The sequence below is a fragment of the Suillus paluster genome (genome assembly GCF_016628075.1).
Source record: "Suillus paluster strain FC165 chromosome Unknown EDB91scaffold_11, whole genome shotgun sequence".
NCBI classification, from domain to species: Eukaryota; Fungi; Basidiomycota; class Agaricomycetes; order Boletales; family Suillaceae; genus Suillus; species Suillus paluster.
In genome coordinates, this window is record NW_024537571.1 from 257,972 (window position 1) to 283,549 (window position 25,578).

Sequence of the window (25,578 nt, forward strand, 5' to 3'; positions counted from 1 at the left end):
GCGATGATATGTATACAGCCTGGGAAATGACATGTACATGCAGAGCGAGAGGGCATGATCAAGAAGAGTGCGGAATGGAATATGCGTGTTCCTGTTAGAGGGGATATCATTGAGGTCTGCACTCTGGCTCGCCTCCCATGTCGTCATTGTCATAGTCGTCATCGTCTTCATCCTCCCAGTCATCTTCATCTCCATCTCCGAACTGCGATGCAAACCCTTGATCAAAGAAATCCGAACCAGCCGGGAAAGACCGGGCACGCACGTCCACAATGTCCCCTTCTTCATATGGGACTTCATCGACAATCTCAGGCATTGGGTCCATATCTAGTTTCTTTGGCGGCAAAAGTCTTTCCAATGCCTTCAAGACCAAGCAATCAGCAGATAGCTTCTATATTTATACAAATACATACCGGCTTATCCACGGATTGCAGCCATTGCGCGTCAGGCATTTCTATGTCGAGAACGATAAACAAGTCGCCTTTCTGATCTGGATGTTTGTGTGTAGGCATGCCTTCCCCACCGAGCTTTATCGAATCTCCTGGCTGAATAATCCTACCCGGGGGACTGGAGACACGAATGCCCCTCCCGTCGAGGTGCTTAATCAAGATGCGGGAGAAACCTAGAAGTGCCTCGGATAGCGTGATTTTGACATGTGTCAACAAATTGCTGCCTGAGCGCTCAAAAGACTCGTGGTGAGTAGTTTTGAGTTTGAAAATCACGTCACCCGTAGGGATACCGGGCTGTCGTGCGTCAATCAGTCAACAATCCACGAAATAGGGCATAGCCTACCTGCTGATCACCTGCGCCTGCGAGGACAATCCGATGTCCATCTGGCATGCCCTTCTCTATGAAGATTTCTTGTCGAGTCTTTTCTTGAACTGTCTTTTCACCCTTGCATTTTTTACACCTACCTATCATGAATGACCACAAATGCACATGTATAGGAGGACAAACCGATCTTTCTCTTTCAATTTACTACCTTGACCGTTGCACTCGGCACATTTCGTCCGTGCTGTGCCATAAGTTGAAGCAGAGATCTCAAAGGAACATGTCCAATGAATTGTTCGCGGAGTTAGCAAAGGTTCGCACCTGCGTTTGGATAAACGACCAGCCTTTGCCCTCGCAGTTGACGCATTCCTTGGGTTTTGCGTTACCCCGGGCACCAGAACTAGGTTGACATGCCTTGATCAACAGGCGATATAGAACAAGCTCGCACCACGTACCCTTGACAAGTGTTGCAAATGACTTCTCTCTCCATATTCATCTTTACAGATTTGCCGTTGTATAAATCTTCTAACGTAACATTGTAGGGAACCTCGGTATCTTGACCTTTGTTTCGGCGGGGGCCCCCTCCACCCACGTCGAAGAAAGTCGCGCCTCCACCGAAGAATTGAGCAAAGAGGTCTGCGGCATCGGCCATGCCACCTGGTCCCCGTGACCCAGGACCTAGGCCAGCCATCCCATTTTCATCATATAGGGCTCTGCTCTCTGGATCGCTGAGGATCTCGTAGCTGAAAGGTAGGTGTGACCATCAGGCGAGTTTGAGGAAAACAAGAGACGGGACGGACGCGGCAGCCATCTCCTGGAATTTCTGAGCAGCTTGAGGGTCATTGGGATTCTAGTTTATAAACAGTCGTGAGCGACGAGAGCAGTAATTGCATGAAAACAAACCTTGTCCTGTCAAACGCAGTGATCAGTCAATTTCGGAGAACACGTAGCAAGGAACTCACGGGATGATGCTCTTTGGCCTGTGACAGTTTAAGAGTCTATTAATGGATCAAGTGAGAACTCCCACCTTTTTCCGATAGGCCTTTTTGATTTCGTCTGGTATAAATTGTTCAGGTCCAGTGCATCAGAACAACGTATGTGGGACGTACCTTCACTAGCAGACGGTGGAACGCCTAGAAGATCATAAAGCTCGGTATCTACAGGCACTGTATAACTGTCAGAAGTCAATTGCAGAGAGAGCCAGCCAAAACCAACTTTTTTACTGTTTCGAGATGGAGGAAGGACACGGCAAACGCGACACGCGCGTTTTGGGAAGACGCGCTTCGGAGTTTCAAACAATCAAGCTTGAAAAAAAAGCTTGGTTCTCTTCTGCTTTGTTTCTGCCTGTGTTGCTCAGTGTATGTTATGTACTAGGATAGGTGAGCTGCAGTTCTTGCTTCTCTTTTTCCAGAATGATGTTTCAATCATTATCTACATTGTCTAACTGGGCTTGCCCAGAAATGACGAGCATTCAATCCTGACTTCGTTCAATACTCACTCGTATCCTCATGCTTATCCTCCCATTCCCTATAGGTTCTCGTTCTTGATTTTCTGGCACTGATGCCTTCATACTTGTACATAGCGCCCTGCAATGAACTTCTACTTTGAGGCTTCTGAAGTACTTAATCGCCTCGACGCAAAAGAGGGTTCCATCAAAGGCATCCTAGCGACTTTGCCCGAGAACAACAGAGCGAGAACAACTGCGCTTGTCATTGAAACGCTTAAATGTAAGCTTGCATGTATCATGCTATTAGATGGGCATTCACGGGCATCAGACAAATCTGTTCTGTCCGATGTCATCCAGGCATCCAAGCTCCTCACTGAAGAAAAGAAGAAAATTACTTCTTTCAATTTAGCCCTTGTATTAGTGCATGATACACTGCTCGTCAATGGCATTCAAGCCGGGGACGGTCCCATCAAACAAGCCATTTTAAGGCACAAAACCAGGTTAAGGAGCGAACTTCAGCGAATCAAGATCAAACGAGGTGTCAAGTCTAATCTTGAGTTGGCTCAGACCAGTGACGACAGAGCAGGTCAGAGCACAGCCAGTAGAGATGTGCACTTGGTGAACCATCTTGACAGCCAAAATCCCTCGTTACGTTCGTGTCAATACCTCAATGTGGTCGACGGAGGAAGCCATGCAATTCTATACCAAACGTGGTTTTCAACTGCAAGGTCCCTTTGCATCGAGGTCAGTCGCGTCTCCTGGAACGTTCCTGGGTGCTGACGTCGTTCGCTTGTCTCAGCAAAGGGTTCGAAATTGACGAGCACATACCGGATTTGCTGGCATTCAATCCTGCCCTACAGTTTCGCGACGATCCTTCCTATAAAACTGGCAAAATCATTCTGCAAGATAAGGCATCATGTTTCTCTGCGTTTGTGCTATCGCCTCCGTGTAACGATCCAAATGCTGTCGTGATAGACGCGACAGCCGCCCCCGGAAACAAAACGTCACATCTGAGCGCACTGATGGGTAACAAGGGAAAAGTAATGTCCTTTACCCCGGCTTCCAATAAAAACCTATTGACGACGTCGCAGTTATATGCTTTTGAGAGGGACAAGAGGCGCTTCTCGACGTTGAAAATGATGCTCTCCAAGGCTGCTTGCCGGAATGTAGAAGCCGTCAACGCTGATTTTCTCACCATCGATCCGTCCCATCCTAAATATTCATTAGCGACGCATATGTGAGTTCTACTGCAAATACCCTCAATTTCTACTCACCTCTGCTAGCTTGCTTGATCCCTCCTGCAGTGGTTCAGGTATCGTAAATCGTCTAGACTATTTGCTCGAAGACGGCGAGTTCCTTGTATGTACCTTGCAGCTCAACCTGGCTGACCCTTCCGCAGAGGTAGAAGTGGTAGATGAAGACCGGTTGAACAAGCTTGCTGCTTTCCAACTTATGATAATTAAGCACGCCATGAAATGTGAGCAGTTTGGGGAACGATGAACGTATGATGGCTTATTTCGTCATTAGTTCCACGCGTACAGAGAATCGTTTATTCGACCTGTAGTATCCACGCGTCAGAAAACGAACATGTCGTTAGCCGTGCCCTTCAGTCGGACGAGGCCAAGAGCGGTAGTTTCAAGCTTGCACCTCGGAACGACGTCCTGCCGAAGTGGAATCGCCGAGGACAGGCAGAAGGGATGATTGGAACAGGTCAATTCTCATTCTACTTGATGCATGTGGATTAATTTAATACGCGTTTTCAGGTGATGCAGATAGCTTAGTTCGATGCTCCCCCGGCGAAGATGGCACGAATGGCTTTTTTGTTTCATGCTTCGTCCGAGAACCGAATTTTGTGCTGCCTCAGGCTGAACCTTCGAAGAAGCGTAAAGCGGACACTGAGGAAGCAGCCCTGGAGAAGAGGAAGAAGAAACCCAAGAAGAAAGTCAAAACAGAATGAGATCTTCGCTCTGTCTACTAATACACAATGTGCATCCACGAAATATAAGCATGTTTTGAGTTCTCGGCCACCCGCGCGCGCTGTCCCACCGATATGCAAACGTTGCTTCTCAATCTCTGGTGCGCAGGGAAAGACATCTTCAGTGATCTCCCCCCACTATCCCTTGCCAGTATCTGCTACATTCCATGAAGGCTGACAACTATTCCGCTTTAGCCATCTTACGTTGGGGCCCTTGTGCACGAGCACGACAAAATCAGGGTCTCAACTACATACACGATTAAACCTAAGTTAGCATCGCGTTGACCTTTCCGCCAAGGGACATCTTTTGTATACATTCCGCGACTTTCGCTGGACCTGACTTTGACTATGTCGTGCACTGAGGTTCGGTGTCCTGCGACAACGTTTCGGAAGCTTTACTGCATGAACCCAAGTGCGCCAGTTCCTCTTCAAATTCCACGAAGCCAGAGGCGACGAATTTTTTCCCTACGGACTTGATAACATCGTCAACGGTTAACATACCAAGTAGCATTTTTGGATGCCAAGTCTCGGATCTGGCTTATTTTTCGGCGTTAGCAATATTGCTCAAAGGTGCCACCTATTGAGCAGAGTAGTTCACACTCACATGATAGGATGGGGGGACTTGGGGACTCTATGCACTCTGCCCACGAGACACATAAACAACCGAACTCTGGGAGAAACTCTCGATCATCCAGTCCAAAATGTACTCTGTCCACGGACGCATGGCACTTCTATGTCTGACGCGGTCATGCGCGAGACGTGCACCACCCCTAGTACAGTGGGATATGTTTGCCTAAACCTTCCGTTGCTTTCTGCTCATAATGACGATTTACAATAAAGGCTTTCCTGTTTATCGGGATTCCTAGTTCGATCTTCTGTCATGCAGAGGCCAATCCTGTGGCCCTGAGGACAAGAACCAACTTCCCTTGCTGGTCAAGTTGTATCGCAGGACTTGCATAGCTGTATTCTTTTCTGGCTACAGGGAAAATAAGTGCATTGGGGGTGATGAAAAGCATATGTAGACTATTCCTGATGCCTGCCGCTCAGGAAAGGGCGCAGAGAGGGATGGAAATGATTATTTCTAAGGTGATCACATTAATACAACCACCACAATATGCAAAGGAAGGGGACACACCAAAATGATACCATCGAACCGCTGCTTGAACCAAGCCATGGTGTCATCTCTCCTCACTCTGTGTTGGAACCCAATACGTGCCCGTCTCTCTTTTCTTCTGGCAACACGGGCACCAGGGCGACCCATCACAACGTAGAAGTCCATACCGAAGATACCGATACCAGGATCGTATCTCGCACCAAGGTCGATGTGCTCCTGAATACCGAAACCGAAGTTGCCGGTCTCCGAGAAATTCTTCCGGCGCAGTTCGTACTCCTTCACCTTGAGACCACGCTCAAGAATCTCCTCTGCCTTAGGCCCACGGATGGTGACGTGAACAGCAATCTTCTCGTTACGACGGATACCGAATGTACGGACGGTGTAGCGAGCTTTCGATGTGACGGGTGTTTGACCGGTGAGCTGTTCGAGGACTTTAGATGCACGTGTGAGACGATCACCAGACTCGCCGACACAGATGTCTAGATGGGTGCTGGCTTAGTACAGAATAGAAACACAAGAAAAGAGGCGCACTGATGACGAGTTTGTCAATCTTCAGCTCCTTCATGGGGTTGGTGGGTGCTGTTTTTTGTTCGGCCTGCATCGAGAACTTCCTTAGGCGAACTTGCAAAGCAAGCGCGGTTTACTCACCATGGCGTCGTAACTTCTAGTTGACTTCCAGCGTTATTTTGTCGCCGTCGAGGTATGGCGACAATATGTGTGTCCATATTTGGGTTTGGGTGGCTGAACTGTAATCAATGAACTAGGCAGCTGACTCGGCGGACTCCGAGTGCCCAGCTGCAGGGACTATGTTTGGACTCTGCAGTATGTACACGGAACTTGCATCGATATGGGGAAGAGTACTTGCCTGAGTTGTGCAACTGCTGTGTCACAAATAGATGAAGTGAGTTTCATGCTCAAATGGCTGTCTGACTTATTACCGCGGGGAGTGGCAGCAATTCGTACCATCTTTTGCATGGGGCAACTCCGCCCCAATCCTGGTTAGGAACAATCATCCACAATTGAGCAAGAAATATCACATAGTCTTAAAAACTCACACTGTGAAGTATGCTGGCCCTGGCTTGATTGTGGTTCTCTGGAGATAAACACGGAGGACATGGGTCCGTGGACTCCAAGGAGGTGGCGACGGTAAGTGAGCATCTCTATTCAATCTCTCGGAGTCTTTGCCTTACGCGCCGAGCCTATGTACCAAGGTTCAAATGTATGAAACAGAAGGCGCTAAAAATTCGCCACTACCCTTGTGTGACATTCGGCCAGTTACCATCACTCAGGAGTACCCCCAGGCCTCAGGTTCGGGAACCAGAACATCATTCACCCCATATTACGTCCGATCTCCCTGTCCGACATCCTGATCCCATGAGAAAATATCGCGAGCGGTGGATGCAATTCGTGAATTTTCATACGATTGAACAGCATACGGAGGAAAACTCTTGGACATACGCAATACAGCCCTGCGTCAACGGCGAAGTGCAAGCGCGCGCTTGTTGATGGTATGTATAGTCCATGTTATATCTCGAGCAACGTCCCCGTATCCAGCTGAACTAGTACTTGCTTCAACGACCTTGTACGACGCAGAGGACTACCAGGAACATAGCCATCGTTTTGCAAACGCGAACTAAGCTAGGTTCTTGTTAGTCGTTGATTAGTCTCATTACCAGCCGCCTTGTCTTGCGTGAATTTCTTCTCGCTCGTTGGTGGAGGGTGGAGGGATTGAACGTTACCTACCCGCGCGACTCGTCACCGTCGTGTAAGGCGGCTGGTCGCAAGCCCAGTGGTTGACCTCTGGTTGTACTTATGCCTGTCTGCTCCTAGCACTACGCCTATATGTCCATCCACAAACACATACCTTCCGAGTCTGTCTAGGCTGTTACTGGTGAATCGCAACAGATGGTTGTGTCTTTTAATATCATACATCTTTGTCAAAACTATGTGGTGGCCCGAAAGTAAAACCTGGTTCCAGTCTTTTTGGCCAACGTTAGATTCGGATGTACCTATAGGGACACTTTCTCGTCCCTAACGAGAACTTATTGCTGACTAATAATTACGAAAAGTATTGCTGATAAATCAGCACTTGACACTGCGTTCGGTGCCGCGAATTCACTGACACATCTTGTTCAGTGACTGCCACTCCGTTTACTCTGCACTGAGCGCAACACCATGACCTCAAAACGTGGACTTGACGGTATGTTTTTCTCTGAGGACTGTTCAAACGCGAGGTGCTCATGTATTTCACAGGCCCTCAAGAGGCTGGACCATCGAAACGGAGGCGGGCCGAGGATAATGAGGATAATCTCGACGAAGAATATCAAAGTGAACAAGATGCGAACGCCGCTTTCGTTCCTAGGGGTGCGACAATCAACTTTAGTGCGCTAACAAGGAAACTCGCCGAAGCCAGGAGAGCCAAACCCGTCGACGGTGAAGAAAGCTCATTAGACGCACATCGTCGGCAGCAAGATGCACTAGTGTCACACATCTTCATGGATCAGGATTTCTCTTGGCTCCATCTTAAGCCCGACCATGCTTCGCGGCCATTATGGATTAGTCCTGACGATGGCCATATTATTCTCGAGGCCTTTTCACCGATTGCAGAGCAGGCTCAGGACTTTCTTGTAGCTATCAGTGAACCTGTTAGCAGGTACGCGGATTCCTGCTGTGTAATCTACACGTCTAGACATATCATCAGACCGGCCTTTATCCACGAATACAAACTCACTTCTTATTCGCTGTACGCTGCCGTGTCGGTCGGGTTGCAGACCGAGGATATCATTGAAGTTCGTGTGCACTGAGGTCCTTGTGCCGTTTGAGTGTGCTGATACATTTAATCCTGCAAGGTGTTGAACCGGCTGTCCAAGGTGTGTCTCGCGGGACATGTAGTCCAACTGAGCTTCATGAAGTTACAAGGTCCCAGTGCCAGATACCATCATCAACTTCATCCGGGAGCGAACACTATCTTACGGGAAAGTGAAGCTTGTGCTCAAGCATAACAAGTATTTCGTTGAGAGCAGCCACCCAGAAACCCTTCAGCTCCTGTTGAAGGATAAGGTGATACGCGAAGCACGAGTTGTTACTCAGCAGACAGACAATAGTATCAAGGCTGCCACCTTCACGACAACCAAAGCCCCTGTGAAGGGTAATCTTGTGATCCCTGGAACAAAGGAGGCCGAGAAGAAGAAGGACGAGACTGCGGCCACTAGGCCCGGAACATCCGTTTCGGGAGGAACCGTGGATGCTGACCTTTTTACCTCAATTGTTGGTGTCGACAACGGTGAGTTTGTGGATTTTGTTACCGGAGCTTCTCATCGTTATTTCCGCAGATGAAATCGATGAAGACGACGACAATGTTCACGCATTTGAGATTGACGATGCCAAAATTGACGTGAGTTCTAGAATAAATAGCTCCTTAATGAGTTCTCACGGTTTCTTTCAGGACGTGAAGAAGCGGTGTAATGAGTTGGAATATCCAATGCTCGAAGAGTATGACTTCCGGAATGATACGGTCAACGCAAATCTGGACATTGACCTCAAACCGGCAACTGTCATCCGACCGTATCAAGAGACAAGCTTGAGCAAGATGTTCGGAAACGGGTACGGTTGCGATGTTTAATGATCTAGGTCTCCCCTGACTTGTGGACAGCCGCGCGCGGTCTGGAATTATAGTACTTCCGTGTGGGGCGGGGAAAACGCTCGTCGGCATTACCGCAGCCTGCACGATTAAAAAGTCGTGTTTGGTACTGTGCACTTCCTCGTACGTCTGATATCGCTAATGCTGTGGTTCTCGATGTTCTCATCACAAGTCTTTTTTGCAGCGTGTCCGTCATGCAATGGAAGCAACAATTCATGATGTGGTCGAATGTGACCGATCGCCAAATTGCCGTTTTCACCGCAGACCAGAAGGAGAGAGTGAGTCTCTGCCATAACATGTACCTTCCCTTGGTTATCTGATGACAACGACTTCGTGTAGTTCGCTGGAGAGAGTGGTATTGTTGTATCGACGTATTCCATGGTCGCAAATACGCACAACAGGTCCCACGAGTCCAAGAAGATGATGGAGTTTTTGACTTCACGTGAATGGGGATTCATTCTGTTAGATGAAGTGCACGTCGTGCCGGCCGCCATGTTCCGCCGCGTTGTTACAACAATCAAAGCGCACTCGAAGCTTGGCTTGACAGGTGGGTTGCTTCAGTGGCGTTGAACAATGCAGCCCCGGTCACTAACTTCATTCTGATCTCAGCGACCCTTGTGCGTGAGGACGACAAAATTGCGGATCTTAACTACATGATTGGGCCTAAGTTATACGAGGCTAATTGGATGGACCTTGCTGCCAAGGGACATATAGCTAATGTCCAGGTAAGGTTTTTTTACCCCTGTACCTTCCACGAGTTTACTGGACCTGATATAATCCCCCTTTACTAGTGTGCCGAAGTTTGGTGTCCTATGACTCCTGAATTTTACAAGGAGTATCTCCGGGAGCAATCTCGGAAGCGTATGCTGCTTTACTGTATGAACCCAAAGAAGTTCCAAGCGTGCCAGTTCCTCATCAAATTCCACGAGGCAAGAGGAGACAAGGTCATTGTCTTTTCTGACAATGTCTTTGCGCTCGAGGTAAGGTCGTTTTACGTCATGAAGTACGTCTTCTCAAGTATTCTAGGCATACGCCAAAAAACTTGGGAAACCTTATATCCATGGTGGTACAGGCCAAGTTGAACGGATGCGGGTGTTGCAATGGTTCCAGCATGACTCTAACGTCAACACCATCTTCCTGTCGAAGGTAGGTTTTACGGTATTGATTAGAAAGAGACTCCATTGATTTCTCTTGCGCAGGTTGGTGATACATCCATAGATCTGCCAGAGGCCACGTGCCTCATCCAAATCAGTTCACACTTTGGGTCCAGGCGACAGGAAGCCCAGCGCTTAGGTATGTTGATGCAATGTTTTACAAGTACATTGACAATTGACGGTGATGTCACAGGTCGCATCTTACGAGCGAAGCGGCGTAATGACGAGGGCTTCAACGCGTTCTTTTACTCCCTTGTTTCCAAGGATACCCAGGAGATGTTTTACAGCACGAAACGTCAGCAATTTCTTATCGACCAGGGTTATGCGTTCAAGGTCATTACACACCTGGACGGACTCGAGGAGCTCGAAGATTTAGTTTATAAGACCAAGGATGAACAAATCGAGCTGATATCATCGGTGCTCTTGGCCAACGAGAGCGAGGCCGATCTAGGGACAGATATACGCGGGAATGAGGGGGACTTGGCAGGAACGGTGACATCCAAAGACTTTGGCCCTACAAGATTTCCTGCAGCCCAGCGGACGACAGGATCTCTTACGGCCCTTAGTGGTGCTCAGCACATGTCATATGTCGAGCAGAATAAATCGGCCAACAAGAAACTCGCGCGGGATGCGGCACCGCGCCACAAATTGTTTTCCCGCCGCGATAAGGACAAAGCCACCGCGCGAAAAGAGCAGCGAGCGATGGGGCGCACTTGAGTGCTATCAAGGGAACTGGAGGGGTGGGCCCGCGGGTTCCACAGTTGTCACGTTGCTGAAGCTTCAGTAATTTGTCATGGACTCATAGGGTTCCTTAACGCCACCGTTTCTTGAAAATGCATAGTTTTCTATGATGGGAAGCTAGGTTCGGTGGACGATGACGCATTGGTTGATATGACACAGGTGACTGGGGCTGGTTGCTCTGGACCGGTAGCGGATCTTAGATAGTTTACTGCGTGGGTCACGCTAAAACCGTATCGACCCCCTGTGATTTGAAGGAGTTCGTCAAAATGAGGAAGTTCTCTTCCAAAAGGGTACTTCCAGAGAGAACGAGACTCGTGGATTGAAGTCCTGACTATAGTTGGATCGAAGACTCATTGAAAGGTACCAAACTCAGATAAAAAAAAAAAGTTGGACCTGGGGTGCTTCGAATAAAGGGTTTTGTTTTATTTTATTCAACTACTCATCACCTATATTACACGAGTCACTACAAAGGATTGCAACCCAGCTCACAATGAAAAATTGACGTGGCTAAAGAGTAAAACGAATCATGACAACGATGAAAGACTTGTCATCAGTCAACCATTTTAGGGTTGCCGAAAACGGCATGAGACTGAGTTTGTGCGGAGATCGGTTCGGAGCCAAAAAAGTTAGGTCTGGCCCTAGCCAAGGCCCAGCCTGTGACTGATCGAATAGGGATCGAATGCGGACGTGATACACAAAGATCTGGCTTCCCCGATGAAGTGGTCCCTTTTTATATGTTCTCCTACCTTCCCTCTCTTTAGGTCCTTTCCTCCCCGCCGTCATCTCCTCTTGTTATTTTTTTCATCCTCAAATCACCTTTTGAATTTAAATGTCTTCAAAGCGTGGTCGTAAACGCAATGATAACCTCCCTCCTAATCGAGCTAGGGATGTCCAGAGAGCGTTTCGTGCAAGGAGAGCTGCCCATCTACAAGTGCGGCATTTTTATCCAACTTCTATTTCCAATCCATCATCTAATTTCACTCCTTTTCCAGGCTCTTGAGTTGCGAGTATCGGAGCTGGAGGAAGAGAATAATTGCTTAAGAGCTGCACTCAATCTACCCGCAGCTAACCGCCCGTCGCTCGGGAAAGGTCCGACAGGCAAGGACAAATCAAAGTCTCTTGAAACAACACCCGTTGCTGCACAATCTACCTCTTCTAAAAGTCGCGAGTCCTCGCCTGTTGCAGAATCACCGTCTCCTGGACGTTCAGACTCTGCTTCTCCGTCCGTCGTCAGCGGCAACATGCGTACTCCTCCAGTCATGGACGGTCATTGGGAAGAAAGTTTTATGATGAGTGATCAGCAGTCACAGGGATCTCATGTATCATCTTCGTCATCCGCTTCCTATAGTCTTCGCCCAGTTCCCCCGCCTATGTCGCAGAAAAGCTCCCATCAATTCACTTTTTCAAATCCCATGCCTCCACCCCGCTCTATGATTTCAAGTAACGTCTCTGCCCATCCCCTACAACCAAGCTATCCACATACTGCTGATAGGCCCATTGCCACCGGTTATAATGATATGAACTACCTTCTATGCGACGTCCGAGAAAACGCACATTATCCCTATTCATATCAACCACCGCAGTTCAATCCGGATCATGCCATGTCTCCACCATCCCAGCATGCTATTCATCCACCCCAAAATCATCATCAACAGCGCACACCCCTGCCACATCCGTCAATAACGTACCCACAACGACGCTCAGTTAACGAACCTACAGGGTTTAGACCGTTAGGCACCGATTTGCACCTGCCGAGTCCCCCACCGCACTCGCAGGCGGTGCGCCTAGCATCGCCTCCAATTCCGTCTGTGCAGGATCCACGGTCTCATTATACCTCTCATGGCAAGCATCCTAACGCTCTTCGGTGACCTTTCAATTGTTATCGTTGTTGTCTCCTGTACTTCTTAATTTCCGTTTTCGTTGTAACTATTCTGATCTTTTGTACTATCAGCCCCTTCCTCGCACCACCTCGGGATTCTCATTGCTCATTGCTAAATGATTTTATCAACGTCTGTATCGCTATCGTTCGCGAACTCCCTCTGGTTCACCTAGTCAATTTTACAATAGATGTACACACAGCTATATGGTAAACTATTCTTTCCATGTAATAGCTTTAATCCTTGTTGCAGTGCTGGCAATCCCGATGCCCGGCTACGATCCAGCTCGACCCAATATTGTGCTTGAGTCGGTTAGAAAAAGAAGATTCTGTTCGTATCGACGATGACTCATTCATAATTGAATCAAGTTTACCAAATTTCCTCTTTAAGCGATTAAGGTGACAGGCACAGTACAGCCACGAGCCGGTACGACCACAGATAGCCAAATATAGTACTTGCACAAAAGGTCCCACGCCAAGGAAACCTTTTCGTGTTTTGCTGGCGACCGCCTCCGAGGACGCATCATGGGACAGCATGAACCGCATCGGAACAAAAAAATCCTTCGTCCAGCACATCTGATGGATGGTGGTATCCATCGGTGGGTATCGGCATGTGATTATTTCCGACCGCGATCAATCGTGAGAACTTCTGAGATTCTTGAAGATCTGTGCAAGCATATTGCAAGCATATGCATAAATATTTTATTGCACTCACAAGAGGCGCTAACTAGATTCTCTCGCCATGTCACGGTGACTCACCTTATGCAGTGTCCTTCTCGAGCGCCAACAATTTGAGACCCACTAGCGAAAACTACGCGGTGTATACAATATGTACAGGCAGTGTCCTGTAGGTATATTAACAAGTGTGGTATCGTATGCGCACTGATTAGTTCAATTAGTCCAGATTGCACCAGTCGACTCTGCCGCCAGGTCCATATTTCTTCTCGAGCCAGTTATTCGCAGCCTCGAAATGACCGTTGCCCAGAAAGCCTTTGTGAGCACTGAAGGGCGAAGGGTGCTATTTCAGAAGTCAGCCAAGAACACAACCAAACAAGCCTCCAAGGACGCACGGCACTAGTAAGAATCAAGTGTTTTGTCTGGGCGTTTCCGGTCAGCGCTCGAACGCCACCCGATGTGGGTCTTGATGAACTCACCTTGTTAAGTTTGGCCACCCGCTTTGCGGCCCATGACCCCCAAGCCAAGAATACCACACCGCGCCCAATCCCGTTCATGTCGGAATCACCGCCGGACGAAAGATTGGCACCGCCATACTTGTCAACCACGTCGACGACCTTGTCAGTAAATTCTTCCCAGCCCTTGCCGGAATGGGATCCTGCTTGGTTTGCCTTCACAGTGAGGCAGGTGTTTAACATGAGGACACCGTTCTCAGCCCACGCCGTTAGATTACTGATTATTGTCCAGAAGCCCTTGTCAGTACATACATCATTCGGACCTCGACCTTATCTGATGCTTACCCATGCTTAGGAGGTTCGAACTCCGGGCACTCGGCTTTAATCTCAGCATAGATCTAGAATGGAGCAATCAGGCATGACAATCAATTACCGGTGAGAGATTGCGCACGTTTCTCAAAGAAGGTGGCACAGTGACGCCCTTGGGGACGGAGAAACAGAGGCCTGAAAGTCGTGTGACGCCCATGTAAGCTGGGACTGACCATAAGAGCGGTATATGGACGGCTCACCATGGGCTTGATTCGGACCGTGGTAGGGGTCCTGGCCAATGATTACGACCTTCACCTTTCCAAGAGGCGTGTTGGACCACGCATAAATATTTTTTGCTGCTCGCGGCTCAGTGCTCGGCTCATTAGATCTCTTCGCGAAGGATAACATACGTGAAGGGTATACTTTGAGAGATTTAACGCTATCTTCAGGCCCATGGACCCCTTCCTCCCACAGGAACTTCTTGAGGGAAATAAAATATGGTTTTTTGATCTCTTCCTTTAGAAGTTTCAACCTGAAGAATGGTTCGCGTCAGCGGAAAATATATTGACGCGGCGTCTTATCAGAACAGGATGTACCGCAGCGTTGTTATGTGAACGCCTTACGCACCAACTCTTGCCCATGCATTCGGTTTCTAGCTTTAGCAAATGTCTGTGATCTTCCGGAATAGATTCCATGTATTGAGACAAGGAGAAAGGTATCGCATTCAAGCGCTGAACGTTGACTCCGACCACGGCAATTTTGGCAGAGCCGGAGCTTGACGACGACTTCAGCTTCTTAGTCGCTGGTTCTGCACTTTTGGAATTCTGTGGTCCAGAAATCATATCCATAAGGGTGCGCTGCCTTTTGAGCGTGCCTGTTGCCTGCGTCGTCACTGTGGCCTTGACTGAGCCATCTTGCGATGAACTAGGCGTAACAGTTATATTTTTAGTATCCGCAGTCGACAGCACTGCTGTTTCGACGTCTTCTAGATAAACGACGCGTTTATCATCAGACATGACGCTAAAAGAAAATGAGAGAGAGAGAAACGCAATTGGGTCTAGCGAACGGACGCGACACGGACCCTCGCGGAGTCGCGTTGCGTTAATTGCTTATGCCATAACGGGCGATTTCGGTGTCTTTTGCTTGTCCTTGTTTCATTCGTCCCAGGTTCGTTCACACATAGTCTATAGTTTTTCCAAGGACATTCCGCCAAACTGCCGCGCTCAAACTCTTCACCTTCGCCGCCGTCTGCACCAAATCCATATGGGCGCACGGATTCATCAAGAAGACAATTCTTGAGTTCCAGACCTGCGAGACGTCATCCGGGGTCGGTTGGAGTCACAGCGGCAGCTGTTCAACCGGACCGTAGTAATGTTGACTTGAGCTCAACCTACAATGCAGGATCTTCAAGGTAGGAATTGTCTCACCTTACTAAGTAATCATGGGGCTCACACACCATACTCAACCCAGCGATCAGTCAATTAGTGACACAGCTGAGGAGGATTCGGATGACGAGCTTCATGTCAATGGGGCTCGAGGGCGTCGTCCTTCGCAAAAAAGCCTGCAAAAGGACGTTCGAGATTCTATCAGGAGGAAGCGGCATCCAACGTCTCCTTCCCAACAGACGTCTGGCCATATGCCTCATGATTGCTCCAACGAGGGCAAGCAAATCAGTTCCTTACAGCGAAGAATATCATTCACTCGGTCTCGATCACCTCACCCACAAGTTTTCAACAATGCAACTAATGGAACACACCCGCCACCTGGCGCTTCTGCATTTCCTCAGCGGCACAAGCCGCCTCCAGTTGTGCACACTCTATTGCCAGCAATGATATCTGCCAGCCTTTCCCTCCCTTCCCTTGGTACTTGGACATTTTGCATGGACACTAGATATATGGGAGAATCACTTCTCCTCATCGGGTCTTTAGCTTTTTTCAACGAGAAACTCTCTGATGACACTCTTCACACCATCGATTCATCAATGTCCGCAGGTGAATATATTATTTGCACATCCGTGAAGGTTTGTCTCAGTACTAATTTACAATCGCAGAAATGTATATCCTCCTTATTACAGCTATAATTTATATTATACGGGCGCACACAACACTACCGCACTCCAACGCCACTCCACCTACTGCTCTAGAGTCTCGTCGCACAGCATCCCCTCGTACTGAAACTCGGGAAATCCGACGCACTGGTTCCCTGTTAACGCCTACAGTTAAACCGCGCTTCAGTTTCATTTGGATGAGTGTTCCAAAAAATTACAGGCATGTCCATTTCCTTAGGCTTTCATTTTCACTGAAATGAACTCCCCACAGGGAGTCTTCGAATGATGGCGTCCTCACAGGGCTCCTACTCCCACCCATGATTACACTAGCACTATTGTACTCAGCCTTGCGGCAGCTTCACTCCCCTTCGTCTGATCCCAATCTTCTTCCCCCTCACTGGTTGATAGAAGCTCCCAGTGTACTCCATAACCCTCGGTCACCTGCCTCCGCTATCGAGGCCCTCGTGCAGTCTCGTCGTGGTCTGGTGGATTATTCCACATTGTGTTCGTTTATATTATTGGCCCAAGTATGTTCCTCGTGGATCATTGAGACACGCTATCGCGGACGTCCTAGTGTTCCTGAGGGAGAGCGCGGCTCTGTTCCTCGCAGTGAAATGCGCAGGACGTGGTTTTACGTGCTCTTCACTTTCGGCATGACTATGTTGGCCATTACAGTTCGATATGTTCTTGCGCTAGCAGAGATTCCTATATGGCGAAGTGAATTAATTCCATCTTTAATTTTTCTCAGGAGACGTTTACATTGATTTTACCAGATATCAGCTATCTCGATATTGGCATCGGTTCATTGTTCTATCAAATGTGCTTATATCTTGCCCTTCGCCTAGCGCACGGTGGGTTCACCCTAGGTGAATTGGCTGTTGTCTGCTTCGGCGGGCTGTCCTTGGCCACGGAACTGTTGGGATTGACTAGAGCGAGGGTCGGTTAAGATTTAATCCCGAAAAATTGTTCGCACTGACTTCTTCCTAAGATATGGCCGAAAACAGCGCCATTCATCGAGACATACCGCTTGCCGACACCCTTGCTGATTTTCCAGATTGCGCTGATCGCAGGTTCCTTCACTACTGGCTTCCTGCTTTCTCCACTTCTCGCCCTATCAAGGCACATTGCACAACGACCCGTGAGACGTCTTCGACTCCCACAGGAGAAGCAACGGCATCGACGTGCCCTTGCCGCGGGTTTCTACGTCGGAACCGTAATCATTGTAGTAGGAATCATTGGTTCGTGGACGTGGTGGAACCTCGGACGTAGGAACCCATGGTTATGGACTATCTTTTGGCTCCTTGAGGGGCGTAAGAAGTGGAGTCGACCCATGCTTCTTGCATACTGGGGCCTTCTTGGAAGCATCAGTGTTGCCGGATGGAACCGACAACTGTCAAGGTCAAGACGGTACAGGCATAGAAATACGAGTGGGGGTACCCAAGATAACGTGATCGTTCCATTCGCCGCGAATCAGAAACCACAGGAGATTCCAGCAACTTCGTCCGCTCCCACTACTGCTCTTGGGCTTACATTCCCCAACTTAGCTAATCTCCCTAATCTGTCCAATAGTTCGCAAGTCGCCACCGAATTGTTGGATGCTGCAGATAAGCATGTTCCGACGCTTGGCATTAACGCAAGGCGCAAGTTTTTCCACGCGTTGGCCGTTGTCATGTTTCTGCCTGGTGTAGCTGTTGATGTCAGTAGCCTTCTATTGCCCATACTATCAGTGGTCTCACGAGTATCTGTAGCCCGCATTCACTCACTTGGCCTTCAGCGCAGCCTTTGCGCTCTTTATCTTTGCAGAATATGTCAGATACTTCGCCATTTATCCTTTCGGTGCTGCTGTACACTTGTTCATGAACGAGTTCCTCGAGCAAAAGGACAGCGGAACTGCCATCCTCAGTCACTTTTATCTGCTTACTGGCTGCGCGGGCTCACTGTGGCTTGAAGAGTACGTCTTGGATCTTAATAACGTGCCAAGCAGAGATCTAAACTATTGTAGGCCATCGCGGTTGCTACAATATACCGGTATCCTCGCTTTGGGTATTGGCGACGCTCTGGTTAGTTTTTTTTCTTTTGATTGATTTTTGGAGTGTATTTTATTTTGGTCAATTGAATTTCAGGCATCTATTATTGGCAAACGCATTGGTCGGCACCGTTGGTCTTCAACATCCTCCAAGACCCTAGAAGGTAGTGCCGCATTTGTGCTGTCCCTCGTGGGTAGCGCGTGGCTTCTGAGACTCTGCGGGCTTACGGAGGAATTTTCGGTGAGTTTCGTCTGCTTCCGATTCCCCTCGTTGTAACGCCTCATGAAACCGCAGACATTGCGCTATACCATTGTGGTCACTCTGTCATGTGCGCTTGAGGCCCTGTCAGAGCAGAACGATAACTTGACTCTGCCGTTGTATATGTGGAGTTTCCTTGTGGCTGTCGATGTGTAGCGTTGCCAACATACGTTATTATTGGATATTAGCATTACGAACTTGACAGAAGACGATTCCTCATCTTAACAATTCATTAAACATGCCAACAAAATTGGAAGGCCTGGATTTGTCCTTTCGGTTCCTGATTGGTCCTGACGTCAACTGAGGCACGGGGTGTGCTGGTGGGGCGCTTAGTCAGCAGGTCAATAACCCTTCTTCGATGAGGGAGACCGACTTAACAAGTCATCCTTACTCTTGACCATCACCACCGACGACGGGCTGGACGTTCTGTCCTCAACCTCACTACTGGTACTGTTGTTCGTGAATATCATTTATCGCTTCGTCCGAATCTTGGCTGACTTCCCGTTTCAGCATCCTCCGGGTAATGACTACAGTTTCCAGTCAGTGATCGTCGCGTAGCTGCACCTAGTAATTGTTTCACGGCTACTAGAAGGTCACAGTGCATCCATACTACATAAACACGTCGAACTACCATGCCGTCCTCGACAATAACTGACACAGCCCTAGATCCACAGTTATCATCTCTACCTCTCGCAAAGCCCTTTTCATTTCAAATGCCCATTCCACGTCTGCCAAAGGCGAAGGAGAAGAACCCCCGGCTTCCACGACCAGCAACTGCCTCTGTGGCAGAGTGCATCAAAGCATACCTCCCCCCTGCGCCCCAGGTACCATGTTTACTTGATGGCCACACCACCAGGAACTTGGATCCTCGTGTAAGTATATCTTTTGGATACTGTAGGGTCACTGCACCACCGTGACAGATTTCTCCAAAGGACGTAGATAATTCTCAGGACACCGATGATTTATCCATGAAGTCGTTTGGAGCATGCCCTGCGGCCATGGGTGTGTGCCTCCCCGTTCCGATCCACGTAAATTCTGAGTGTCCTCTAAATAGTGTCAGTTCACTCAGCTCCCTCTGGTAGTACTTTTGAAACCCTGGCGGCGACAAGTACTCCTGGTGATACTCCTCCCGATATAGATGGAGGCGAGCATGATTGGGCTACCTTCATGACCGCTTACGCATCGGGTCAGTGGCATCCTCATCAAACGCCTCGTCATCCTCGTTCAGCAATGTCCCCTCCTCTTATGCGGGAGGGCTCCGGACGAAACGATTTTGTGATGAGACGTGATCCCGCTCCGATCATCGTCGAATCAGTGCTCTCTGGGCAGGCTTCGGCTTCTGTATCGCCCGCCTATCAGGCTCTTACTTCTCCGGTATCCTATGGCGGTATCAATGAGACAGATTTCAAGTACGCTCCCGAGAAAGTAGTGATTGTCTCTGATTTTCCCTCATCCATATACCCTAACAAGTTATTATCAAAGATTACACCGAAGTCATTGTCGCTCAGCGGTCGCAGATTCCGCAAGTCGTTCACAGATCTACGACATGCAACAGGAGCGCAGCCGATGCATCTCCATTTAGATGGGGCACAACCCTTCAGCATTAGTCCGGAGGCAACTACTGCAGCTGCAACTATGCGATGGGCAGCAGCCCGCGTTAATTTGGCTCCTCTTGCGTTGCCCTCTCCTGAGCATGAGCTAACAGATCCAATGCGAGGTGTGCATGCGGCAATACCAGGATCACATCCGACTGCCAGTAGCCCCCCCGCCCATCCGACAACGCCCGGCATGTCTCGCATCCGCACTGGTAGCTTCTGGGAGGGTACACAAGACGTTGAAGATGAATTAAGCGTGCCCACCCTACCCGGATCGTTACCCAGAACCCCATTACGCAACGTAGCCGAGGGAGAGCTGTCTCTGACTCTTCCACCGCCAGCCTCTGTTACACTGCAGCGTAACTACTCGCCTGAGCCGACAGAAGAAGGCGATTACTTCACCGCAGTCAGTACATCCGCTTCAGATAAAGATTCCTCAACCCCCGACCCCGCTCAACTTTGGCAGGAGTACGTAAACCATAGGCGTGATTCCGGGTCACTGGAACTCGCCGTTTGTACGGCACCTCCTCTTCCACGAAGGATTTGCTTGACAAGGCAAACTTCTTCTCCCCTACCCGACAGCTACGGCAGAGATCGTGGCTTGCCAGGAGGACGATCAGTCTCAGACACAGTCAATAGTTTTCGTGCTGGCCGGTCTGCAAAGGAGGAGCAAATGTTCCTAGAACTTGGCTATTTAGCTCCGCCCAACCCTCCGGACGAGCTCGAGCGAAGACGCGCTCTATACAAGTATATTCGTTTTTCACCTTTGAAGGTCAGCTCAGGAAGCATATGAAATAGGTTTAACCTCTGGAACACTGGTCCCGATATTAACTTCGATCGCATTGCACATCTGGTAAAACTTGTGTTCAACACGAAATGCGTGTACATATCCCTAATCGACGGCACAGAGCAGTGAGTATTAGTCTGAGTTCCACGTGAATTTGTTGGTAATCACCTTTACAGATGGTTCAAATCACAGTGTAGGGTGCTCAATTACTGTCACCCACGTGTATCTTCAATCTTTTGCAGGTGGGATGACGTTGAAGCGCAGTGCGAGACTGACGTCCTTTTGTGCACACGCTATACTGCAAAGGTGCGGATCTATTGATTTCTGATAACTCCGTGTTTTATTGTCTGCAGGGGTGACGAACCGACTGTTATCCTGGACACAAAGTTAGATTGGCGGTTTGCCAAGAATGTTAGTTGAAGTGAAACCTTGTTACGTTCATCTGACGAATGTACCGAATGGCGTAGCCTCTGGTTACCGAATTTCCGAACGTTCGCTTTTATGCTGGGGCTCCGCTGAGAACATCCGACGGATTCAACATTGGGAGGTAACTGGAGTCCCTATCCACGTGGCATGAGCGATTGACCTGATATGCCTTGCAGTCTTTCTTTGATCGATGATTCGCCGCGTCAGGATTTCGCCCCTCGTCAACGACACACTTTGAAGGAATTTGCGGCACGTGGGTTCGATTCAATCGATTCTGAATCTGTTGACACGAGCTCTAGGCCGTTGTAATGCGTGAGATGGAATTGTGGCGTGACAAAGTGAGTTGGGTCAGCTGCTGTCTTACACCCTGAATTAACCCTACTTCAATCCAGATCCAACTGCGTATACGTGACAAAATTCAAACCTCCGTGAGCACTACCTTCCTTAGCACCATCCGCTGTACATGAACTCACCGCATCTTAGATGGAGCAGTTTAGTCGAGAGTGCCTTGAGATTGACCAGAAAGACGGAAGCTTAGATGACGATCCTTACGCTAATGCGTCCATGGACAGAGTGTACGATCGTGCCGCCAGACTTGTCAAGCGCACTTTAGATGTCGAGGAGGTGGTAGTTATGGATGTTTCACACTGCGAAGTACTGGAGACGCTCAGTGCCGAAGCAACGATATCTGTTGTCATGCATCGTGGGGATCCGCATTCCCGACCAACGTCTCGCACGCTGACGGCGGATGAATACCACAAGCTAAATGCGTTCTTTGACCAATATCCTGATGGCAAGGTCTCTGAAGGCATTTTACCAGTCTGCTTCCGTCCCTTTATCCCAACGCATATACAGTATGCACTTAGTATGTCTTTTTCTATCTTGATGCTCTTCTAGTCCACTAATTACGTTCACTAGCTGTTCCTGTCTTCAATATCGACAAAAGGCCATTTGCCTTGATTTGTGCTTACAATGCCACTGATCCATCGCGACGATTTGTAAGGATCCAGCTAGTTCAGTAAGATATCTCTGTGCTGACTTCATTCTCAGCTTGAAGGACATGAACTGTCTTATCTCCGTGCTATAGGTTGGTTGGTTGGTTGAGTTTCATCTCAATTACTCAGAGAGGATAGGTGTCATCATTCTCTCTGCTGTCCTCAAGAGGAGGATGATGCTGGCCGATCAAGCGAAAAGTCTATTCATCTCCAAGTTTGGTGCATGCTTCGCTTTGATGGGCAACTTACTAATTCCTCCTGACAGCATCTCTCACGAGCTTCGTACTCCTTTGCATGGGGTAAGGCTTGACGCTTTTATCGGCATGCCTTCCTCCTGATGGTTCTGCGTAGATTCTGGCTGCGGCTGAACTGCTTTCCGATACTTCATTAAGCCATAGTCAGACTTCTTTCCTGCACACTGTGCAGGCGTGTGGGACATCACTTGTCGAAACGGTGAACCACGTCCTCGACTTCACGAAACTCAGCGGCAATATGAAGGCAGGTGGCGTGGACAACGTTATCACAAGGAGCACGTGAGTTAGGATAGGTTTTTGTACTTGTTGTTGCTTATGATTTGGCCTGTAGAGTGGATCTCGAACAACTCGTCGAAGAGGCAATCGACGGATCTTGGATTGGACACTGTGCCCGCACATCTTCCATTCGCGACTCCGAAATTGGGAGTGTTTATGCTCCAGCTATGGAACAGCGATCTGCAAGCGTTATGGCTGCTCCAGCTTCTTCGAAGCACGTGGAGATCATTGTCGACATCGACCGTCGTGAAAGCGTAAGTCCTCCGAGGCGTCCTCTCCTATTGACAACTGACACTTGTGCAGGGATGGATATTGAAGTGCGACAAAGGTGGTATTCGAAGGGTGTTGATGAATCTTTTCGGAAACAGCCTGAAGTTCACGACTGTAAGTATGATTAAATGCATCTTACGAGTGCTTCCTAATGGCTGTGCAGGACGGATACGTTCACGTATCTTTACGCGAAGCGCCAGATGATGAGCCTGGTATGGTGGAGTTGTGCGTCAGCGATACGGGAAAGGTATTGATTTCGGTGCAGTGGTTCGTTCAAATACTGACATTTGCTATAGGGTATTAGCCAAAACTTCCTAAAGGTGACTGTTTTGACAGATTGAAGACCCTCATGCACTGACGGCGAATTCAGAATCACCTGTTCCATCCCTTTTCGCAGGAGAACCCTCTACAAGCTGGAACAGGTTTAGGCCTCGCGATCGTCAACAGCATTGTCCAGTCTCCCAGTGTGGGAGGAAAAGTGGAAGTATCCAGCGAAGAAAACGTTGGTACAGATATCAAGATCACCTTCCAAGCAGAGGCTTTGGAAGATGGTGCAAGTCCTCTACAATCACCCTTCATGTTCGACGGCGCTGCCCCAATCGTTACCTTCCTTGGGTTCAAGCAGAAGAGTAAGGGTGTTCAGATGCTCAGTGATGTGCTTCGCAAGTACCTCCAGGACTGGTGGAAATTCAGAGTGCAGACTGACGGAGGTGAGTTGAGCGACATCGTGATCATAAACGAAGACTCGTCGCCTGTTGTTACCGCTCTTGAGAAAATGGACTACCGTCGGTCGTTCATTATCTTGTCTTCAAGCAGAGGCAGCCCGAGGGTCATGGGGATTTGCGGCGCCTACGAGAACTTTGGTGGTTTTTGCCGCATCGTTCACAAACCAGGTGGACCGTTCCGACTGCGCGCTGCGCTGAAGCAACTACTTCGAGCCAGGCAAAGACGTCAACAACGTCTGCCAAGCTTTGCCAGCTCTAGGTTCTCAGATGATACCATCTCTCTGCACTCCTCCATGCTCACAGACGAGTTATCGAGTCCAGACCGGCTTCGCCGAAGGAGCATTGATTGGGGTTCACATAGCCGCTCAACTCTCGAATTTCCCATCTCCGCACCTGACAATACTGCTCCTCCCTCGCCGGATTTCGAGGAGGTACCATCCTCTCCGGAGGACACTGAGCTTGAAGGCTCAATCTCAAGCATGTCAAGTTCCACGGTGACTATCGGTACAGACGGGATGCTCCTGGAGTCGTCGGTTCGTTCCCTGGATTTAGATCGTCCTCATCCAAAAGTGCTTGTAGTTGAGGACAACAATATCTTACGAAGTTTACTGTGCGTGGCTCAAGTCTGCTGTGTCTGCTGTTAACTGATGAGCCCCCCCAGTATCAAGTGGTTGACAAAGAAGGTAACGTTACCCATCTGGTAGCCAAATAATCGACTCATTTTATACAAGGGATTTGACTATCGCGAGGCAGTTGATGGTCGACAGGGAGTCGACACGTTTGAATCTGAAGGACCATTCGAGTAGGGCGATATTCTTTGCATGGTTGCGACTGACTGATCACCCAAATGTAGCGTCGTTCTTCTTGATCTGTCTATGCCCATCCTTGATGGTGTGTTCAGCGTCCGACTTATTCAAATGTTGTCTCACATTTTCTCAGGGCTGGGCGCCACCGTCGAGATCCGCCAGCTTGAAAAGGCTCGAGAAAGCCGGCAGCCAAGCGTCATCCTAGCCTTGACTGGGATGTCATCGCTCGAAGATAAACGCAAGGCATTCGAAGCTGGTATGAGCGGATAGTAAGCATGGTCGTCATTTCTCCAACCTCCTGCAGTACTTAACATCTCATTCATTCTAGTCTCGTCAAACCAGTAGCATTCAAAACGCTCGAAGAGATGTTCCGCAAGATAGGGCTCTCGTGATACTGTTCAAGCAAATCTGTAGGCCCATCTACAGACTTGCTTCACGTACATATATTACACCGTTTACATAGTGACATGACCAGATATCCACGTTTGACATCGACATTTGTTTGTTTTTTTCGACCCCTTTTGTTGCATACATAACACATCCCAAGAGCACTTCCTTCACACTGATCGCACGTTTCATTTGTTTTCGGATCGGTACTAGACCATGTATTTTATTTGTTACGGTTGGATGCGGTGCATTTCGTATATGTATGAAAGGATATGCTCGAATTTCGGAAATTGGTGAGAGTTAGACAATGGTATTCTTACCATCATGTGTTCTCTTGATAAGCTTTAGTTCACGCACGAGACCATTTCAACTGCCCACAACCTTTTCTGCATCGAAGGTGACAAACTACTAGCACGCCGTGGTCTATCTCATAGATTGAATTGACTATCTGAGTGCTGTGGGGAGGGGGTCCTCATATTCTTCTGTGTTTCATGGTCGATTTGTGGAAACAATGAGACACGCACTATTTCCACGAAACGACGGTTAAACGCCGAAGACATACGAGGAACTA

The 25,578-nt window shown here is 48.7% G+C and overlaps 8 protein-coding genes across 8 annotated transcripts; 5 read left to right on the plus strand and 3 right to left on the minus strand.

Annotated features, from left to right (window-relative positions):
• Positions 1-106: 106 nt before the first annotated feature.
• On the minus strand, positions 107-2,239 carry EDB91DRAFT_1245535 (uncharacterized protein; the record flags this gene model as incomplete). Its single annotated transcript, XM_041322558.1, has 12 exons — positions 107-358; positions 411-740; positions 790-907; positions 955-1,037; positions 1,090-1,168; positions 1,224-1,511; positions 1,569-1,618; positions 1,672-1,677; positions 1,731-1,748; positions 1,796-1,824; positions 1,878-1,942; positions 2,214-2,239. The coding sequence occupies 12 exons, from the start codon at positions 2,237-2,239 to the stop codon at positions 107-109; spliced, it is 1,344 nt and encodes a 447-aa protein (XP_041180088.1).
• EDB91DRAFT_1116182 (S-adenosyl-L-methionine-dependent methyltransferase) lies at positions 2,111-4,238 on the plus strand. Its single transcript, XM_041317969.1, has 10 exons — positions 2,111-2,147; positions 2,351-2,495; positions 2,544-2,801; positions 2,851-2,959; positions 3,015-3,255; positions 3,307-3,452; positions 3,499-3,563; positions 3,615-3,692; positions 3,743-3,925; positions 3,979-4,238. Exons 2-10 carry the CDS (start codon positions 2,360-2,362, stop codon positions 4,170-4,172), a joined length of 1,410 nt encoding a protein of 469 aa, XP_041180089.1. The 5' UTR covers positions 2,111-2,147; positions 2,351-2,359; the 3' UTR covers positions 4,173-4,238.
• Positions 4,239-5,056: 818 nt separating this feature from the next.
• Positions 5,057-6,053, minus strand: EDB91DRAFT_67436 (60S ribosomal protein L11). Its single transcript, XM_041328054.1, has 4 exons — positions 5,953-6,053; positions 5,836-5,899; positions 5,326-5,783; positions 5,057-5,271 (listed from the first exon to the last, which is right to left on the minus strand). The coding sequence occupies exons 1-4, from the start codon at positions 5,953-5,955 to the stop codon at positions 5,266-5,268; spliced, it is 531 nt and encodes a 176-aa protein (XP_041180090.1). The 5' UTR covers positions 5,956-6,053; the 3' UTR covers positions 5,057-5,265.
• Positions 6,054-7,410: 1,357 nt separating this feature from the next.
• Positions 7,411-11,157, plus strand: EDB91DRAFT_1116196 (P-loop containing nucleoside triphosphate hydrolase protein). The gene is made up of 15 exons (XM_041317970.1): positions 7,411-7,504; positions 7,558-7,957; positions 8,006-8,093; positions 8,154-8,174; positions 8,224-8,587; positions 8,637-8,698; positions 8,750-8,907; positions 8,957-9,067; positions 9,129-9,222; positions 9,284-9,491; positions 9,554-9,669; positions 9,736-9,924; positions 9,971-10,090; positions 10,144-10,237; positions 10,292-11,157. Exons 1-15 carry the CDS (start codon positions 7,480-7,482, stop codon positions 10,813-10,815), a joined length of 2,574 nt encoding a protein of 857 aa, XP_041180091.1. The 5' UTR covers positions 7,411-7,479; the 3' UTR covers positions 10,816-11,157.
• A 353-nt stretch (positions 11,158-11,510) lies between these two features.
• EDB91DRAFT_1116199 (uncharacterized protein) lies at positions 11,511-13,125 on the plus strand. The gene is made up of 2 exons (XM_041317971.1): positions 11,511-11,770; positions 11,832-13,125. Exons 1-2 carry the CDS (start codon positions 11,669-11,671, stop codon positions 12,705-12,707), a joined length of 978 nt encoding a protein of 325 aa, XP_041180092.1. The 5' UTR covers positions 11,511-11,668; the 3' UTR covers positions 12,708-13,125.
• A 372-nt stretch (positions 13,126-13,497) lies between these two features.
• EDB91DRAFT_1116204 (uracil-DNA glycosylase-like protein) lies at positions 13,498-15,254 on the minus strand. Its single transcript, XM_041317972.1, has 8 exons — positions 14,782-15,254; positions 14,565-14,686; positions 14,415-14,510; positions 14,297-14,349; positions 14,191-14,243; positions 13,870-14,122; positions 13,786-13,812; positions 13,498-13,733 (listed from the first exon to the last, which is right to left on the minus strand). The coding sequence occupies exons 1-8, from the start codon at positions 15,168-15,170 to the stop codon at positions 13,611-13,613; spliced, it is 1,116 nt and encodes a 371-aa protein (XP_041180093.1). The 5' UTR covers positions 15,171-15,254; the 3' UTR covers positions 13,498-13,610.
• Positions 15,255-15,595: 341 nt separating this feature from the next.
• On the plus strand, positions 15,596-18,642 carry EDB91DRAFT_1048558 (uncharacterized protein; the record flags this gene model as incomplete). Its single annotated transcript, XM_041313413.1, has 9 exons — positions 15,596-16,145; positions 16,205-16,425; positions 16,477-16,918; positions 16,975-17,138; positions 17,190-17,897; positions 17,950-18,152; positions 18,204-18,261; positions 18,325-18,468; positions 18,523-18,642. 9 exons carry the CDS (start codon positions 15,596-15,598, stop codon positions 18,640-18,642), a joined length of 2,610 nt encoding a protein of 869 aa, XP_041180094.1.
• Positions 18,643-18,830: 188 nt separating this feature from the next.
• EDB91DRAFT_1198610 (uncharacterized protein) lies at positions 18,831-25,325 on the plus strand. Its single transcript, XM_041320625.1, is given in 28 exon segments — positions 18,831-18,945; positions 18,997-19,358; positions 19,407-19,488; positions 19,541-20,828; positions 20,880-20,993; positions 21,045-21,061; positions 21,111-21,174; positions 21,222-21,279; positions 21,336-21,415; positions 21,471-21,576; positions 21,594-21,632; positions 21,687-21,722; positions 21,778-22,159; positions 22,213-22,292; positions 22,345-22,381; positions 22,428-22,503; positions 22,555-22,588; positions 22,641-22,822; positions 22,875-23,073; positions 23,123-23,203; positions 23,253-23,336; positions 23,386-23,409; positions 23,460-24,424; positions 24,476-24,497; positions 24,546-24,616; positions 24,668-24,705; positions 24,754-24,889; positions 24,949-25,325. 27 exon segments carry the CDS (start codon positions 19,119-19,121, stop codon positions 25,010-25,012), a joined length of 4,599 nt encoding a protein of 1,532 aa, XP_041180095.1. The 5' UTR covers positions 18,831-18,945; positions 18,997-19,118; the 3' UTR covers positions 25,013-25,325.
• The last annotated feature ends 253 nt before the right edge of the window (positions 25,326-25,578 follow it).

Coding starts and splice junctions, on each gene's coding strand:
- EDB91DRAFT_1116182 (XM_041317969.1), top strand. CDS start 2,360: ATGAACTTCTACTTTGAGGCTTCTGAAGTACTTAATCGCCTCGACGCA. Junction 2,496..2,543: donor TGTCATTGAAACGCTTAAAT/GTAAGCTTGCAT, acceptor CACGGGCATCAG/ACAAATCTGTTCTGTCCGAT. Junction 3,564..3,614: donor AGACTATTTGCTCGAAGACG/GCGAGTTCCTTG, acceptor ACCCTTCCGCAG/AGGTAGAAGTGGTAGATGAA.
- EDB91DRAFT_67436 (XM_041328054.1), bottom strand. Junction 5,784..5,835: donor GATTGACAAACTCGTCATCA/GTGCGCCTCTTT, acceptor GCACCCATCTAG/ACATCTGTGTCGGCGAGTCT.
- EDB91DRAFT_1116196 (XM_041317970.1), top strand. CDS start 7,480: ATGACCTCAAAACGTGGACTTGACG. Junction 8,588..8,636: donor AATTGTTGGTGTCGACAACG/GTGAGTTTGTGG, acceptor TTATTTCCGCAG/ATGAAATCGATGAAGACGAC. Junction 9,925..9,970: donor ACAATGTCTTTGCGCTCGAG/GTAAGGTCGTTT, acceptor CAAGTATTCTAG/GCATACGCCAAAAAACTTGG.
- EDB91DRAFT_1116199 (XM_041317971.1), top strand. CDS start 11,669: ATGTCTTCAAAGCGTGGTCGTAAACGCAATGATAACCTCCCTCCTAAT. Junction 11,771..11,831: donor GGAGAGCTGCCCATCTACAA/GTGCGGCATTTT, acceptor CTCCTTTTCCAG/GCTCTTGAGTTGCGAGTATC.
- EDB91DRAFT_1116204 (XM_041317972.1), bottom strand. CDS start 15,170: ATGTCTGATGATAAACGCGTCGTTTATCTAGAAGACGTCGAAACAGCA. Junction 14,511..14,564: donor TCTCAAAGTATACCCTTCAC/GTATGTTATCCT, acceptor AGCCGCGAGCAG/CAAAAAATATTTATGCGTGG. Junction 13,734..13,785: donor ACTTGATTCTTACTAGTGCC/GTGCGTCCTTGG, acceptor CTTCTGAAATAG/CACCCTTCGCCCTTCAGTGC.
- EDB91DRAFT_1198610 (XM_041320625.1), top strand. CDS start 19,119: ATGCCGTCCTCGACAATAACTGACACAGCCCTAGATCCACAGTTATCA. Junction 21,416..21,470: donor GACGGATTCAACATTGGGAG/GTAACTGGAGTC, acceptor TATGCCTTGCAG/TCTTTCTTTGATCGATGATT. Junction 22,504..22,554: donor AAAAGTCTATTCATCTCCAA/GTTTGGTGCATG, acceptor TCCTCCTGACAG/CATCTCTCACGAGCTTCGTA.